Source organism: Rosa rugosa, chromosome 5, assembly GCF_958449725.1.
Source record: "Rosa rugosa chromosome 5, drRosRugo1.1, whole genome shotgun sequence".
NCBI lineage: Eukaryota > Viridiplantae > Streptophyta > Magnoliopsida > Rosales > Rosaceae > Rosa > Rosa rugosa.
Window position 1 is genome coordinate 24,137,862 of NC_084824.1, and position 15,090 is coordinate 24,152,951.

Genomic DNA, 15,090 nt, shown 5'->3' on the forward strand with positions numbered 1-15,090 from the left:
TTTCTTAGCCAACTAAAATAAGAAACCATTCCTGATACATAATTCATAAAACCTAGGCCTTAACTATTAAGACACAAGGAAATTAGCAGTTCTATTTCTAAATTAATGGCCTAGATCTCAAATCCAGGAGAAACGATCAGCATCATGTACCAACATTACTACATAAACAAATTCATGAGATGAGAACTGAATAAGTTGATACACATCAAAAACCCAAAGGGATTTTCAATGAAGATGTCAAATATAAACTATATCACAACATCCACCTAAAGTTTTCCATACTTCAACTAAAACCTTCCACTCTATACTTGTACAAAGGCTTTGAACTTGAGTTTACACCATCCTTGAACCCCCAGAGGCGTGGATCATGACATCAATCACATCACCATCTTCCATTTGAAGCTGCAAGCAATCATATAGCAACTAAGCATAGACAATGATCATTTAAAAACAGAAATTTACTTTTCATTGATTTTTAGCTTAAAACTCGGGGGAAAGTTAACTTATAAACCTTTACCTCCTGCGGAGTTCGCTCCAGTTTAAGTTCTGTTCCTTCAAACAAGAATGCCAGGGCTTTCATATCCAGGGAACGATGTGTACAGAATTGAACCAGAAGTTTCTGTAGCTTGGTATTTCTTCTAACCCTGAATTTGGTTTCACTTCCATCTTGCTACATTACCAGCAGAAGAAAAACAATGATCAGCACTACATAATTGCATGTATAACATAATAAACCTGAAGCAAGACAAGTTAACTAAGCAAACCAATCAACTGAGTCATTTTGTTTGAAATGATAAAAACCGGCAATGTTACACAATAACCTTTTTTTTTTTTTTTTTTGTCCAACTTAAATGGTCAATGTTGTATCTTGAAACAATGATGTAGTCTGGATTTTGTTTGCAACCTGAGTTTGGAAAAAAAGTCGGTAGACAATGTAGCATTTGACTTTTTTTATATACGCTGAGAAAAATATGCAGTATTGTGGATCATCACTGCAAGTGGATCTGACATAATAACAATGACTGAATGCATAATCTAACAATACAATGATGGGGACAAAAAAAAAGTAGTCAATACTTGGCCATCTAGTAAAACATAGCATTTAGGTCTTAAGGAACATGTTTAGGCAAACTCTGAGAACACACTTATCTATAAAATAGCAGTCACCCTCCAAATTCAAGATCCCCTCCAGATAAGGGCTCGAAGAGCGCTTCGAATTCAGTAGGGTAGTTACAATGCAGTCTATGTCGAGTCAAAATTTTGGGAGAGTCTTCTTAGGAGGGGGGAGAAAGACTACTTTATATGTATTGGGACAGGTTTAAGTAGTTTTAGAAAACACACAATTTTTCACATTTGGTTAGAGTGAACCAGTCAATTTAGTTAGGTGGTCACCATCTCCCTTTGTCATCTCTTCTTTTGAAACCCCATCTCTCCTTTCTCCCACCAGATCAGCATGATAATAATCATCATAATATATCTTCATACTTCTCCCTGCGGATACTATTTACCTTTTATATTTTTAAGGGAACCTCCTGTGTAAGGGGTTTTGATCATGAGAATCAAAAAGATAAAAACAGGGGACATAAAACCCTTAACCCGTGAAGAAAAACAAAAATCATCATCTACAGAGCATACTGGATGATTTCAAGGAGCTCATCTAGCCAAAGCCTATCTTACAAGAGAGAGCATGTGAGACCAATCGGAGTGTAAAACCACTGGCTTCCTGACTCACAAACAGCACTAACCCGGAGGTGGACAGTGTTCTCTGTAATGGCAGTGGTAAACGAACTACAATCATTTTCAAAACCTACCCTTCAAAAAAAGATACTGCCAAGCTTACTGAACCCCGGAATGCAATGCAAGGCCTTAATTTGTTCAACCCACTTACCCACGCCAACCCTTACTCAAACATGATTTCCCCCAAAGTCCAAGTACCCCAAATCATACCCTAAATTCTCAATCAATTCTGCCTTTACCTTTTTATATCAAAAAGGTTTCATGGGAGAGGGATTTGAACTTGGAACTCAGATATAACCATAAACCGCTAGAACTACAAATCCTACAACAACCAATCTACTTAGATATGGACATATCTACAAGTGATGTATAATATTTCCCTGATCACATACAAAACCAATAACTTGAGAAACAATATTTAACACCATAAACACTGAACAGGCATACAGAGATGAGAGAGAGCTAGAGTGAAGATAAATGGATAATCAACCTCATAATAAATCTGGAGATTGACAAACTCAGTATTATTATTAATGTTGGGCTTCTTTTCTTGACCTGCCTGAGAAGTAACTCCTGATTCTGGTTCAGAAGAACTTCCTTGAGGAGCATTTCCAGCCATTTTCAGTTCAGGGTTTGGGTTTTCTTCTCTCTAGGGTTTATCGATCAGACTATTCAGACCGACTCTCTTTAATGGACAAAAACGTTTAGGTTCTAAAGGCCCGAAGAACGAGAAGCCCATGTGAAATGGTTACTGTTAGCTGATACGATAACATTACCCACGAGAAAATAAAAACCATGTAATGAATGGTGATAACTGGAGTAAATGGGTCGTGGAATGGAATAGAACACGCAACTGGAGCATCGGAATTCTGCTACTTTCTCTTGGGAAGATGCACGGTTGGGGCTTGAGGGGACTTGGAGTAGACTGGACCAGACCGAGAAGAAAAATGGCGAGCCGAATAAGTACTCTTTGGGGGAAGTACATAGAAAAGCAGATTTCTATGCCCCACCTTATTCTACCTCATTTTTTTATTTTTATTTTTTTTCTTAAAAGATGATTAAAGGGTTTCACTCCTGTCCCCATAGTGACTCAAACCCATGACTTCGTACATAGATAGTGGATGCTCTAACCACTGAGCTAACACCACTTCATCATCTCTTCCTCTGTTTGTTTGTTTGTTTTTTTTTTTATGGTGAGAATACACACCCCTAATTACTTAATACACACTCCTTACTCAATACACCTACCATTTAATTTCTCATTCTAATATTTTACTAAATGCACAATCCAAATTACCTAAAATATCCTTAAACGAAAAAACCATGAAATACACTATTATTTAACTACATTAAGGCTACTATTTAATTTGATGAGTATATATAATTGACCATATTAATTACTTGTGTTAGTTATTGGGAAATCCATAAGGATTCATTATTGTTCCCTAAATGATGCTTAGAAATAGTTTTTGTATTATTTGAGTTCTCATCCACCAAATACCCTATTGATCAATACACACCTCTAATTACTCAATACACCTACCATTTAATTTCTCATTCTAATATTTTACTAAATGCACAATCCAAATTACCTAAAATATCCTTAAACGAAAAAACCATGAAATACACTATTATTTAACTACATTAAGGCTACTATTTAATTTGATGAGTATATATAATTGAAAAAATTAATTACTTGTGTTAGTTATTGGGAAATCCATAAGGATTCATTATTGTTCCCTAAATGATGCTTAGAAATAGTTTTTGTATTATTTGAGTTCTCATCCACCAAATACCCTATTGATCAAGTATAAAATTTTGAGTCGAACATTCAACCAAAACTGTAACAGTAGTTTCTTCACAAAGCCAGAACTACGAAGTTATCATTGGATGGTCAAACAAATTAATAATTACAAAGTTTTATACCTCTGATATTTTATGTTAGATAATAAATTGACTAATATATCTTAACTTTTAGAAAAAAAAAAAAAAAGGGACTAAAAAGTGGGAATAATGCGATATGTTTTAAAAATATTTAATGTTATTGATTTCGAAATTCTAAATTATATGGTCTCTCACCCCATTTAATTACAATTTATTTAAGGAAAATTTAAACTAAATGGTTTCTAACTTTATTCTTGTTTTAAATGAGGATGCCATGTATAGAAATTTATTGTGTTTATAATTATAAAATAATATAAGAAATATATGATTGTTATTATTTTTCTTATAATACATATATGTCTATTTTGGTCATTTAACCTACCTATAAAATCTTATTTGAAATATAAAATAATAGGAATGTGTATTAAGTAGTTTGGGGTGTGTATTGAAAATTTCTCTTATTCCTATATATCTATCTCTAAAAAACAAAAAATGTAGTTCTACCCAGACTTTTCAATTCAATAATTGAATTTTTTTTTAGGGAAATGATTGAAAATGTCACTTTAGAGAGTGAAATGATAAAAAGGTCACCTAGTTTCCCACTTGATAAAAAAGTCTATAATGAATTGCTAGTAATATTAATTTAGTCCTTATGAATAATGAAGTGATGTTAAAAAAGGCCAGTTTTTAATTTTTTTGATTCCGATTCTGCCCCGAAGGGTAATACACGTTATAACTGTTCATTCAAAATCTCAAAGCTCAAATTTTCTCTCTCGTTGACCAGATTAGATTGGTAGAAGACGATTATCTGATCAAAATCTAAAACCTTGATGCGATTCTGATCGGAGCTTTTTTTATCCCAACTCTCTCTCTCTCTCTCCAATGGCGTGCATCTTCTTCTTCTCTGTTTCTCTGCCCTCGCTTCGCATCCGGAGCAGGACGACGTCGTTTGGATTTGAAATCGATTTCGAGCTTGGAAAATGTTGAAAATGGAGCGGTCGTTCCCCTAGGAGGTGCTGGAGCACGTGTTCTCATTCCTGCAGACGGACGGCGACTGGAACTCGACCTTGCTGGCGTACAAGTCATGGTAGAAGATCGAGCGGTGCGCTGAAAATTCAAAGCTTTGGTTTTTGCATTATCAGTAATCTTGTGAGTGTTTCTTATCCTTTCTTCAATCGCATCGAAAATTTTCGTTTTTGTTTTTACTTTTCTCGTTGTTCCTTAGTGTTTTGTATGATTATTGGTAAATTTTCTGTGAAACTTTGAAAGAGGAAAATTGAGCAACAGTGTTTGATATGGAAGAATTTGTCTAGATGATTTAGCGTGATGTGATTTTCTTTGGTTTGAGTAGTTTTGAATCATGAACGCTTCGATTTAGTTGTTTTCTTTGATCTAATTGAAGCGGTGTGAGTTTCAGATATTGTTGGTTTTAGCTCTATCCTTCTTGTAGGCAGTGAGTACAATGATGACTATAATTCATACTGCTGAGGAGGAGAAAAACCTACAGTACTCCATCCAAATTCCACCACACTATAACTGGTACCCTTCAATTGATTTGTAAGTTTGATTTTTTGGCATGCCATCTACCTGTTTGATAAATTGCCTCTTTTTACTTTCGATTAGGTTCAATGTAGCTTCTGTTTCGCACTGTTTTTGTGCGGATAAACTGTTATTTTTAAGTAGTTGGATGATGGTGGTTAGATATATAGCTTCCAATTCTTGCCATCTACTTAGTGAAAGCGATTGTGTTGCTTAAAGATTAGAGAATAGTGTGGATGATCTTTTGTTTGTGTGTTCAGAGGATCAAATAGAATCCCTTGGAAATGCATCTTTCAGAGATTGTTGTACTGTTTGTTATACAGCCTTGTAGCTTTCATTATTTAGATTTCACAATTAATAGAAGTCAAGACGTGTGGGTTGGAATAAGGAGAAGAAGAAGCGGCGCCTCCGCAATAGGCGACCTAAGCAAAACTCCTCCGCATCAGGTTTGTTATTTGATTTCCATTGCTCTATTTCCTTGCGTTTTGGGATATCGCACTTCTTTGGTAGCAGTTTGATTAGTGCTTTTACATTACTACAGCTTTGACTAAATTTAAACATAAAGATGAAGATTATGACATTCTCTCAACAAGGATCTCAGGTTATTTGTATACTTTCTGCAAATAGTACCATAACAAATGTCACACTACGACAGCCCAGTACTTTTGGAGGTATTTTAACATACGAGGTATGGCCTTCCCTCCTTTGCGGGTGTTTGTAATTTTTAAATTTTAACACATGAAGTTACTGCATCATGTAACTTCTTAGCTGCAAAGTAATTAGTTGAATCAGAATTGATTGAGACCTCTATTTATTGTGCCATGACCTCCAAAACCATGCAGGCCAAATGTTGGAAATCAACATCAACTTTCTGCAATGATAGATCTCTAGGAATCTCTCTTTCCGAAGCACTTTCACTCTCTCAAAGTTCCTTATCCTTTTATTTACCTGCACAAAATATCTGACTAGACAAAATGCCTTAAGAAGAATCTATAGAATCGAGTGGAACATTGCATTGTTGATGGTTCTATTAGCTGGTGCATGTTACAGGGTGGCTTGTGAAGTGATATAGGAACTTGATATATGTAACAATGTGAAATGTGAGGAATGTCGTGTATTTGCAAGCAATGTGCAATGAAGTGGTATGTGGTGAACCTGGGATTTCCTGTATGCATTGTTACTTTAATAGCTTTCAAGTCATAATGCTCTATGTGGTTGATGTTCTAATTGAGGGCTTCCACTTGTGTGGTATACCTGACTAAGGATTATAAAGTAACACAGAAGTTACAAGTCGTATTTCAGCGTTTGTGTCACCTTTGAATTATGCCTGTATCTAGTTTTCACTTGAGTATCTTACAAAAGTTGCTGAATCTGTGTTGGTATGAAATCCAGGTCATTTGCACCCTTGGTAGCCTAGTCTTTGTAAGCATCTTACTCATTCGCGGGTCACCGTTAACCTCAAGTCACTGACCATGTGACTGATCATGTCATAGTCATGAATATATCACTGACCATATCACCGATCATGTAATTGTCAAAGTCACTGATGATATTCTCATTTTCACAATTTTGTACAGGATATATAGATAGAAGACATGGGGCGGGGCAAAAGAAAACATAAGGAAGAAAGTGAAGAAGAAGATCATGAAGAAGAAGCAGAAATTCCAGCGAGGAAGAAAAAGGATATGAAGAAGAGTAGCAAGGATAGAAGAAATTTTAGAAATTTGTTTAGAGCCTAGGATGCAAGTGAATTAAATCAATTACTTTTTTGTATCTTTTTATAGCGTCACTGTTATGTCTAATTTTTCTTAATGAAACATTATTTTTATAATGTGACTTTACTGGTGACTTGAGATGGACAGTGACTTGGCTATGGATTGACAGTGATATGGTCAGTGACTTTGCCGGTGAGTTGAGATTAACAGTGACTTGACCAGGAATTGATAGTGACATGGTCAGTGACTTGACCAGTGACTTGAGACAGTTACATGGTCAGTGACTTGAGATAGTGACTTAGTCAGTGACTTGAGACAGTTACATGGTCAGTGACTTGAGACAGTGACATGGTCAGTGACTTGGCCAGTGACTTAAGACAGTTACATGGTCAGTGACTTAAGGTTAACAGTGACTTGACCAGTGACCTCACTAACTAGGGACTTGATCAAAATTACTTTTATAGGTAAATTGGTCCAATCCTCCTCACCCAGATTCCTTTTGAGGGGATTTCTACTCATCTAGATTCGCCTCGAGAGGATTACTCCTCACCCATGTTAGCCTTGAGGGGATCTATCCTCACAATCCTCACAGAGATTCATCTTTAGGGAATTACCTTACTCCTCATCCTAATTTGCCTTAACGGTATCACCCAAATATCTCCTCAAGGAGATTACTCTTCATTCATATTGGCCTTGAGGGGATTTCTTCTCACACAGATTCCACTTTAGGGAATTACTTACTCCTCACCCAAATTTGTTTTGAGGGGATAGCTCCTCACACAGATTTCCTTTGAGGAAAGAGATTACTTCTCACTTATATTGTTCGAGAGGGGATTTCTTCTCAAGACGTGGTCAGTCAGTGACATGTGTATAACAGTGATGTGGTCAGTGACATGTGATTGACAGTGACTTGAGACAGTGACATGTGATTGACAGTGACTTGAGACAGTTACATGGTCAGTGACTTGACCAATGACTTGAGACAGTTACATGGTCAGTGACTTGAGGTTAACAGTGACTTGACCAGTGACCTCACTAACTAGGGACTTGGCTTGAACAATGACTTCACTGGCTAAGGATTAACAGTGACATGGCTAGTAACTTGGCCAGTGACATAGCCAATGCTACAATGAACAGTAACATTGCTAGTTACTTGAGGTTATGTGACATGGACAGGGATTGACAGTGACATGTTTATAACTGTGACATGGCCAGTAACTTGGCAAGTGATATGTGATTGACAGTGAGTGATCAACATTGAACATGACTGGTGACCTAACCAGTGACTTATGGAGTTTAGCTATATTCAACCATTCATTGTATAGGAACATGCCAAAAGAGAATACAAGATCCGAAAAAAGAATAAGGCATGAGAACTCAAACGCTATATTGACAATAGTTCTAATAAGTAATAACCACAATATCACCCCACAACAGAAATCACCACACATCACTCTCATAAAATATAATAAATAACTTCCACAACAACACAACCACAATTTAAACACGAACAAAGTTACTGTTTTAAAGAGAAATAAAAAAAAACTCCCCGAATGAGTCAGAACAACATTAAGGCGTCTAGGTAAAGGCCGATGCTCAGGGGGAATGTTGTGCCATGTTTTTATGCCCATTATAATTGCATTCTTTTTTTCCGGGATCTGATGTGGTTACAGTGACATCCTTAAAGAACTTGAGATCATAAGGAAGCTAGTCTCCAAGGCTGTTTCCCATCCTTTCCAATACCCATTTCTCGAGTTGCAACCACAACAACTTGGTAAGTCCTTTGTGGATTCAGCTGGATGTTGCCATTGCCATTTTCATTTGCGGTCACTACTTCACCAGCCATTGTTGAATACAAAGAATGACACAAGCTCAAAGTAGCAACTTCAAACGAGGACTGCACAGCCAATTGTTATGGAAGTGGGGTAAAGCCTACGATAGTAAGATAAATGTCAAAATACATGCAAGTACACATGTGGTTGGGTGATCAAGACAGAGAATGAGATTAGTGAATTGAAGTATTAATCAGAAAACCCTATGTTATCATTATATTTATGCACCAACTCATGTCATTTGCATGCTGGACATAATCAATAACAGATACAAAGTTAATATTATGTGCTACTTGCTTAAACGTAACAAATATGCAGATATGTAAAACTTTAACATGGCATACCTTTGTAATTCTCCAGAACTTTGCTTCTTAACCGGTGACTTTCCATTGGCATTTTCAGCAAGCTCCCTCTGCTTTTCCTTCACTTTAAATAGCTCAATCATTATTCCTACAGTACAACATCAAAATAACCATATACAGCTCATAAAATAGTTACATATTCGAGATCTTGCAAGTTAATATGATAAGACAGCAACCCAGCAAAGCTTCAAACTTGCTCTAAAAACCGATTCAACAACCTTGAAATATGAATAATTGTAACAATTAGATAAGAAAACCTCAAATTCGTGATTCAGGGGAACAGAGTTGATACATAAGAATCAAAATATTGGGATAAATATGCACCTAAACACATATGAATCAATAGAGATTATCAGTCAATTCAAGTATGAATTACACGTCACCAACACAATAATTAACAACAACAACAACCAAAAAACAAGTGCGTTTAAGAAGCAAACCTTGACAAAGTTTCGAGAGTCTTGGTAGACCCCTTGGATGAAGTGAACACATCATCAATACCAGCAAATTGGAACACCTTCTTGGGAACCCTAGCCACCATAATACCAGAACCACGAGGAGCAAGCACCATCCCCACGATAACAGAGCCACACTTTCCGGTGACCTTGCAATGCATGGTGTGGGGCTTTCCGATCTTGTAACCCCTCCTCACAGGAATCACCCACAGCTTAGCCACAATAATGGCTCCACGAATAGCAGTAGCAACCTCCTTGCTGCACTTGATGCCGAGTCCGACATGGCTTTTGCTGTCGCCGACGACGACAAAGACCTTGAAGCCTCTGATTCCGCGGCCGAAGCCTCCAGGCTCGCCAGTGGCGCCGCCTCCTCTTTCATCCATAAAGTCGAGGAAGACGCCGGCTTGAATCGAACAGACAAAGTCGTTTGCCGAGCGGGATGGAGTTGCTGCCTCTCGAACCTTCCAGCTCTGCCATTGTTCACAGCGGCCGCTACCATTATCGTCAACGAAGATCTCAACGACGAAGAAGCCATCAATTTCTGAGCTCCGCGAACGAACAAAAAATCCAGATGCAGAGAATTTGAGAGAGAGAGAGAGAGTTTTCGGTAAGGGTCGAGAGTCTGAATGAATAGGGGTTCAGACAGGCTTGGTTAATGGGAGGGAGAAAGAGAGCTGTCGGTGGCAGTTTTTGTAATTAAGTTTAACTCTAGTGGCAGGTTGTAAATGGGTGACCTTAATTATCATGGGGACATTTGTGTTACCTGAATTATAATAAGACACTTCAAAATGACCTCTTTTATCATTGACCCTTTTTTTTTTCAATTTTTCTTCTATATTAATATATTAATGACAAATTTACTTACTTAAAATAGGTATGGGAATAAGAGGAAATCCACTGTCTCTATCCCTACCCTGTCCCACGAATAATAATTTGACACGTAACCAATAATTCTCATTAAAAAAAAAATTAATAAATTATTACGAAAATAATTTTTCTCTTTCTTTCCAATCTATCGAGCTCAGAAGAAAAAATTTCAGATCGCTCCATTTCTTCTTCTTCTGCTTTCCTCTATCGAACTTGGCCAGGTTCGACGGCAGCGGTGCCTTTTCCTTCTTCGGAGCGTAAAATTCAAGAGTGAATGAATAATTATACCATTAGTACTAAACTACTAATAATACTTATACTGATCCATCTCTTCTTCTCTCTGGGTTTTTGATCGTTTGTGTCACACAAACTCAATTATACACATATTTGCCAGAATCCAAATTGAGAGAGAGAGAGAGAGAGAGAGAAGATGTTGTCCCTTAATGGATCTGTTCAAGTCGGAGCCTATGTAGCTTGTCTTCAATCATCGTTATCGTTATCGTCATTACAAACTAAAATAAAAAATAAAAAAATCATATCATCATCATCATCATTATTTGTTTTAATATACCAATTACATATACACTGTATAAAATCAAAATTTTCATGTATGTGATTGGATCTATCAACTATGATCATCATATATTAAAAAGTAATTCTTACGTAACTTTTCCGAACTTTGATGTATTTTAAAACAAGGTTTCAGCCACACCAGCCCTTTATTCAAAAAAAAAAAAAAAAAGGGTTTCAGCCACTTATCAAATGGGACGTTTTAGTAATCATACTAATTCTGATTTCAATTCAAAATAAATTGTAAACAATATCGCCTAAGGTTAATAAATAGCATAATCAAAATTATTGGGAAATCCATAAGGATTCATTATTGTTCCCTAAATGATGCTTAGAAATAGTTTTTGTATTATTTGAGTTCTCATCCACCAAATACCCTATTGATCAATACACACCTCTAATTACTCAATACACCTACCATTTAATTTCTCATTCTAATATTTTACTAAATGCACAATCCAAATTACCTAAAATATCCTTAAACGAAAAAACCATGAAATACACTATTATTTAACTACATTAAGGCTACTATTTAATTTGATGAGTATATATAATTGAAAAAATTAATTACTTGTGTTAGTTATTGGGAAATCCATAAGGATTCATTATTGTTCCCTAAATGATGCTTAGAAATAGTTTTTGTATTATTTGAGTTCTCATCCACCAAATACCCTATTGATCAAGTATAAAATTTTGAGTCGAACATTCAACCAAAACTGTAACAGTAGTTTCTTCACAAAGCCAGAACTACGAAGTTATCATTGGATGGTCAAACAAATTAATAATTACAAAGTTTTATACCTCTGATATTTTATGTTAGATAATAAATTGACTAATATATCTTAACTTTTAGAAAAAAAAAAAAAAAAGGGACTAAAAAGTGGGAATAATGCGATATGTTTTAAAAATATTTAATGTTATTGATTTCGAAATTCTAAATTATATGGTCTCTCACCCCATTTAATTACAATTTATTTAAGGAAAATTTAAACTAAATGGTTTCTAACTTTATTCTTGTTTTAAATGAGGATGCCATGTATAGAAATTTATTGTGTTTATAATTATAAAATAATATAAGAAATATATGATTGTTATTATTTTTCTTATAATACATATATGTCTATTTTGGTCATTTAACCTACCTATAAAATCTTATTTGAAATATAAAATAATAGGAATGTGTATTAAGTAGTTTGGGGTGTGTATTGAAAATTTCTCTTATTCCTATATATCTATCTCTAAAAAACAAAAAATGTAGTTCTACCCAGACTTTTCAATTCAATAATTGAATTTTTTTTTAGGGAAATGATTGAAAATGTCACTTTAGAGAGTGAAATGATAAAAAGGTCACCTAGTTTCCCACTTGATAAAAAAGTCTATAATGAATTGCTAGTAATATTAATTTAGTCCTTATGAATAATGAAGTGATGTTAAAAAAGGCCAGTTTTTAATTTTTTTGATTCCGATTCTGCCCCGAAGGGTAATACACGTTATAACTGTTCATTCAAAATCTCAAAGCTCAAATTTTCTCTCTCGTTGACCAGATTAGATTGGTAGAAGACGATTATCTGATCAAAATCTAAAACCTTGATGCGATTCTGATCGGAGCTTTTTTTATCCCAACTCTCTCTCTCTCTCTCCAATGGCGTGCATCTTCTTCTTCTCTGTTTCTCTGCCCTCGCTTCGCATCCGGAGCAGGACGACGTCGTTTGGATTTGAAATCGATTTCGAGCTTGGAAAATGTTGAAAATGGAGCGGTCGTTCCCCTAGGAGGTGCTGGAGCACGTGTTCTCATTCCTGCAGACGGACGGCGACTGGAACTCGACCTTGCTGGCGTACAAGTCATGGTAGAAGATCGAGCGGTGCGCTGAAAATTCAAAGCTTTGGTTTTTGCATTATCAGTAATCTTGTGAGTGTTTCTTATCCTTTCTTCAATCGCATCGAAAATTTTCGTTTTTGTTTTTACTTTTCTCGTTGTTCCTTAGTGTTTTGTATGATTATTGGTAAATTTTCTGTGAAACTTTGAAAGAGGAAAATTGAGCAACAGTGTTTGATATGGAAGAATTTGTCTAGATGATTTAGCGTGATGTGATTTTCTTTGGTTTGAGTAGTTTTGAATCATGAACGCTTCGATTTAGTTGTTTTCTTTGATCTAATTGAAGCGGTGTGAGTTTCAGATATTGTTGGTTTTAGCTCTATCCTTCTTGTAGGCAGTGAGTACAATGATGACTATAATTCATACTGCTGAGGAGGAGAAAAACCTACAGTACTCCATCCAAATTCCACCACACTATAACTGGTACCCTTCAATTGATTTGTAAGTTTGATTTTTTGGCATGCCATCTACCTGTTTGATAAATTGCCTCTTTTTACTTTCGATTAGGTTCAATGTAGCTTCTGTTTCGCACTGTTTTTGTGCGGATAAACTGTTATTTTTAAGTAGTTGGATGATGGTGGTTAGATATATAGCTTCCAATTCTTGCCATCTACTTAGTGAAAGCGATTGTGTTGCTTAAAGATTAGAGAATAGTGTGGATGATCTTTTGTTTGTGTGTTCAGAGGATCAAATAGAATCCCTTGGAAATGCATCTTTCAGAGATTGTTGTACTGTTTGTTATACAGCCTTGTAGCTTTCATTATTTAGATTTCACAATTAATAGAAGTCAAGACGTGTGGGTTGGAATAAGGAGAAGAAGAAGCGGCGCCTCCGCAATAGGCGACCTAAGCAAAACTCCTCCGCATCAGGTTTGTTATTTGATTTCCATTGCTCTATTTCCTTGCGTTTTGGGATATCGCACTTCTTTGGTAGCAGTTTGATTAGTGCTTTTACATTACTACAGCTTTGACTAAATTTAAACATAAAGATGAAGATTATGACATTCTCTCAACAAGGATCTCAGGTTATTTGTATACTTTCTGCAAATAGTACCATAACAAATGTCACACTACGACAGCCCAGTACTTTTGGAGGTATTTTAACATACGAGGTATGGCCTTCCCTCCTTTGCGGGTGTTTGTAATTTTTAAATTTTAACACATGAAGTTACTGCATCATGTAACTTCTTAGCTGCAAAGTAATTAGTTGAATCAGAATTGATTGAGACCTCTATTTATTGTGCCATGACCTCCAAAACCATGCAGGCCAAATGTTGGAAATCAACATCAACTTTCTGCAATGATAGATCTCTAGGAATCTCTCTTTCCGAAGCACTTTCACTCTCTCAAAGTTCCTTATCCTTTTATTTACCTGCACAAAATATCTGACTAGACAAAATGCCTTAAGAAGAATCTATAGAATCGAGTGGAACATTGCATTGTTGATGGTTCTATTAGCTGGTGCATGTTACAGGGTGGCTTGTGAAGTGATATAGGAACTTGATATATGTAACAATGTGAAATGTGAGGAATGTCGTGTATTTGCAAGCAATGTGCAATGAAGTGGTATGTGGTGAACCTGGGATTTCCTGTATGCATTGTTACTTTAATAGCTTTCAAGTCATAATGCTCTATGTGGTTGATGTTCTAATTGAGGGCTTCCACTTGTGTGGTATACCTGACTAAGGATTATAAAGTAACACAGAAGTTACAAGTCGTATTTCAGCGTTTGTGTCACCTTTGAATTATGCCTGTATCTAGTTTTCACTTGAGTATCTTACAAAAGTTGCTGAATCTGTGTTGGTATGAAATCCAGGTCATTTGCACCCTTGGTAGCCTAGTCTTTGTAAGCATCTTACTCATTCGCGGGTCACCGTTAACCTCAAGTCACTGACCATGTGACTGATCATGTCATAGTCATGAATATATCACTGACCATATCACCGATCATGTAATTGTCAAAGTCACTGATGATATTCTCATTTTCACAATTTTGTACAGGATATATAGATAGAAGACATGGGGCGGGGCAAAAGAAAACATAAGGAAGAAAGTGAAGAAGAAGATCATGAAGAAGAAGCAGAAATTCCAGCGAGGAAGAAAAAGGATATGAAGAAGAGTAGCAAGGATAGAAGAAATTTTAGAAATTTGTTTAGAGCCTAGGATGCAAGTGAATTAAATCAATTACTTTTTTGTATCTTTTTATAGCGTCACTGTTATGTCTAATTTTTCTTAATGAAACATTATTTTTATA

The 15,090-nt window shown here is 35.9% G+C and overlaps 2 protein-coding genes and 2 long non-coding RNA genes across 4 annotated transcripts; 2 read left to right on the top strand and 2 right to left on the bottom strand.

The window, feature by feature from the left end:
* Positions 1–2,624, bottom strand: LOC133708430 (small ubiquitin-related modifier 1-like). Its single transcript, XM_062133891.1, has 3 exons — positions 2,228–2,624; positions 518–670; positions 1–402 (listed from the first exon to the last, which is right to left on the bottom strand). The coding sequence occupies exons 1-3, from the start codon at positions 2,354–2,356 to the stop codon at positions 334–336; spliced, it is 351 nt and encodes a 116-aa protein (XP_061989875.1). The 5' UTR covers positions 2,357–2,624; the 3' UTR covers positions 1–333.
* Positions 2,625–4,440: 1,816 nt separating this feature from the next.
* On the top strand, positions 4,441–6,933 carry LOC133707835 (uncharacterized). Its single transcript, XR_009845317.1, has 4 exons — positions 4,441–4,770; positions 5,039–5,606; positions 5,702–5,848; positions 6,738–6,933. It is a non-coding gene; the product is annotated as an uncharacterized LOC133707835 (long non-coding RNA).
* Positions 6,934–8,225: 1,292 nt separating this feature from the next.
* LOC133710930 (small ribosomal subunit protein uS5w-like) lies at positions 8,226–10,162 on the bottom strand. The gene is made up of 3 exons (XM_062137085.1): positions 9,510–10,162; positions 9,052–9,128; positions 8,226–8,807 (listed from the first exon to the last, which is right to left on the bottom strand). The coding sequence occupies exons 1-3, from the start codon at positions 9,905–9,907 to the stop codon at positions 8,788–8,790; spliced, it is 495 nt and encodes a 164-aa protein (XP_061993069.1). The 5' UTR covers positions 9,908–10,162; the 3' UTR covers positions 8,226–8,787.
* A 2,378-nt stretch (positions 10,163–12,540) lies between these two features.
* LOC133707830 (uncharacterized) lies at positions 12,541–15,033 on the top strand. Its single transcript, XR_009845316.1, has 4 exons — positions 12,541–12,870; positions 13,139–13,706; positions 13,802–13,948; positions 14,838–15,033. It is a non-coding gene; the product is annotated as an uncharacterized LOC133707830 (long non-coding RNA).
* Positions 15,034–15,090: the final 57 nt, after the last annotated feature.

Excerpts from the sequence above, each read along its gene's own strand:
- LOC133708430 (XM_062133891.1), bottom strand. The coding sequence starts at position 2,356 with ATGGCTGGAAATGCTCCTCAAGGAAGTTCTTCTGAACCAGAATCAGGA. Across the intron at positions 671-2,227 it reads ATCTCCAGATTTATTATGAG|CAAGATGGAAGTGAAACCAA; the intron begins GTTGATTATCCA and ends CTGGTAATGTAG. Across the intron at positions 403-517 it reads TGGAGCGAACTCCGCAGGAG|CTTCAAATGGAAGATGGTGA; the intron begins GTAAAGGTTTAT and ends GATTGCTTGCAG.
- LOC133710930 (XM_062137085.1), bottom strand. The coding sequence starts at position 9,907 with ATGGATGAAAGAGGAGGCGGCGCCACTGGCGAGCCTGGAGGCTTCGGC. Across the intron at positions 9,129-9,509 it reads ACTCTCGAAACTTTGTCAAG|GAAAAGCAGAGGGAGCTTGC; the intron begins GTTTGCTTCTTA and ends TTTAAAGTGAAG. Across the intron at positions 8,808-9,051 it reads AGTTCTGGAGAATTACAAAG|GCTTTACCCCACTTCCATAA; the intron begins GTATGCCATGTT and ends TTACTATCGTAG.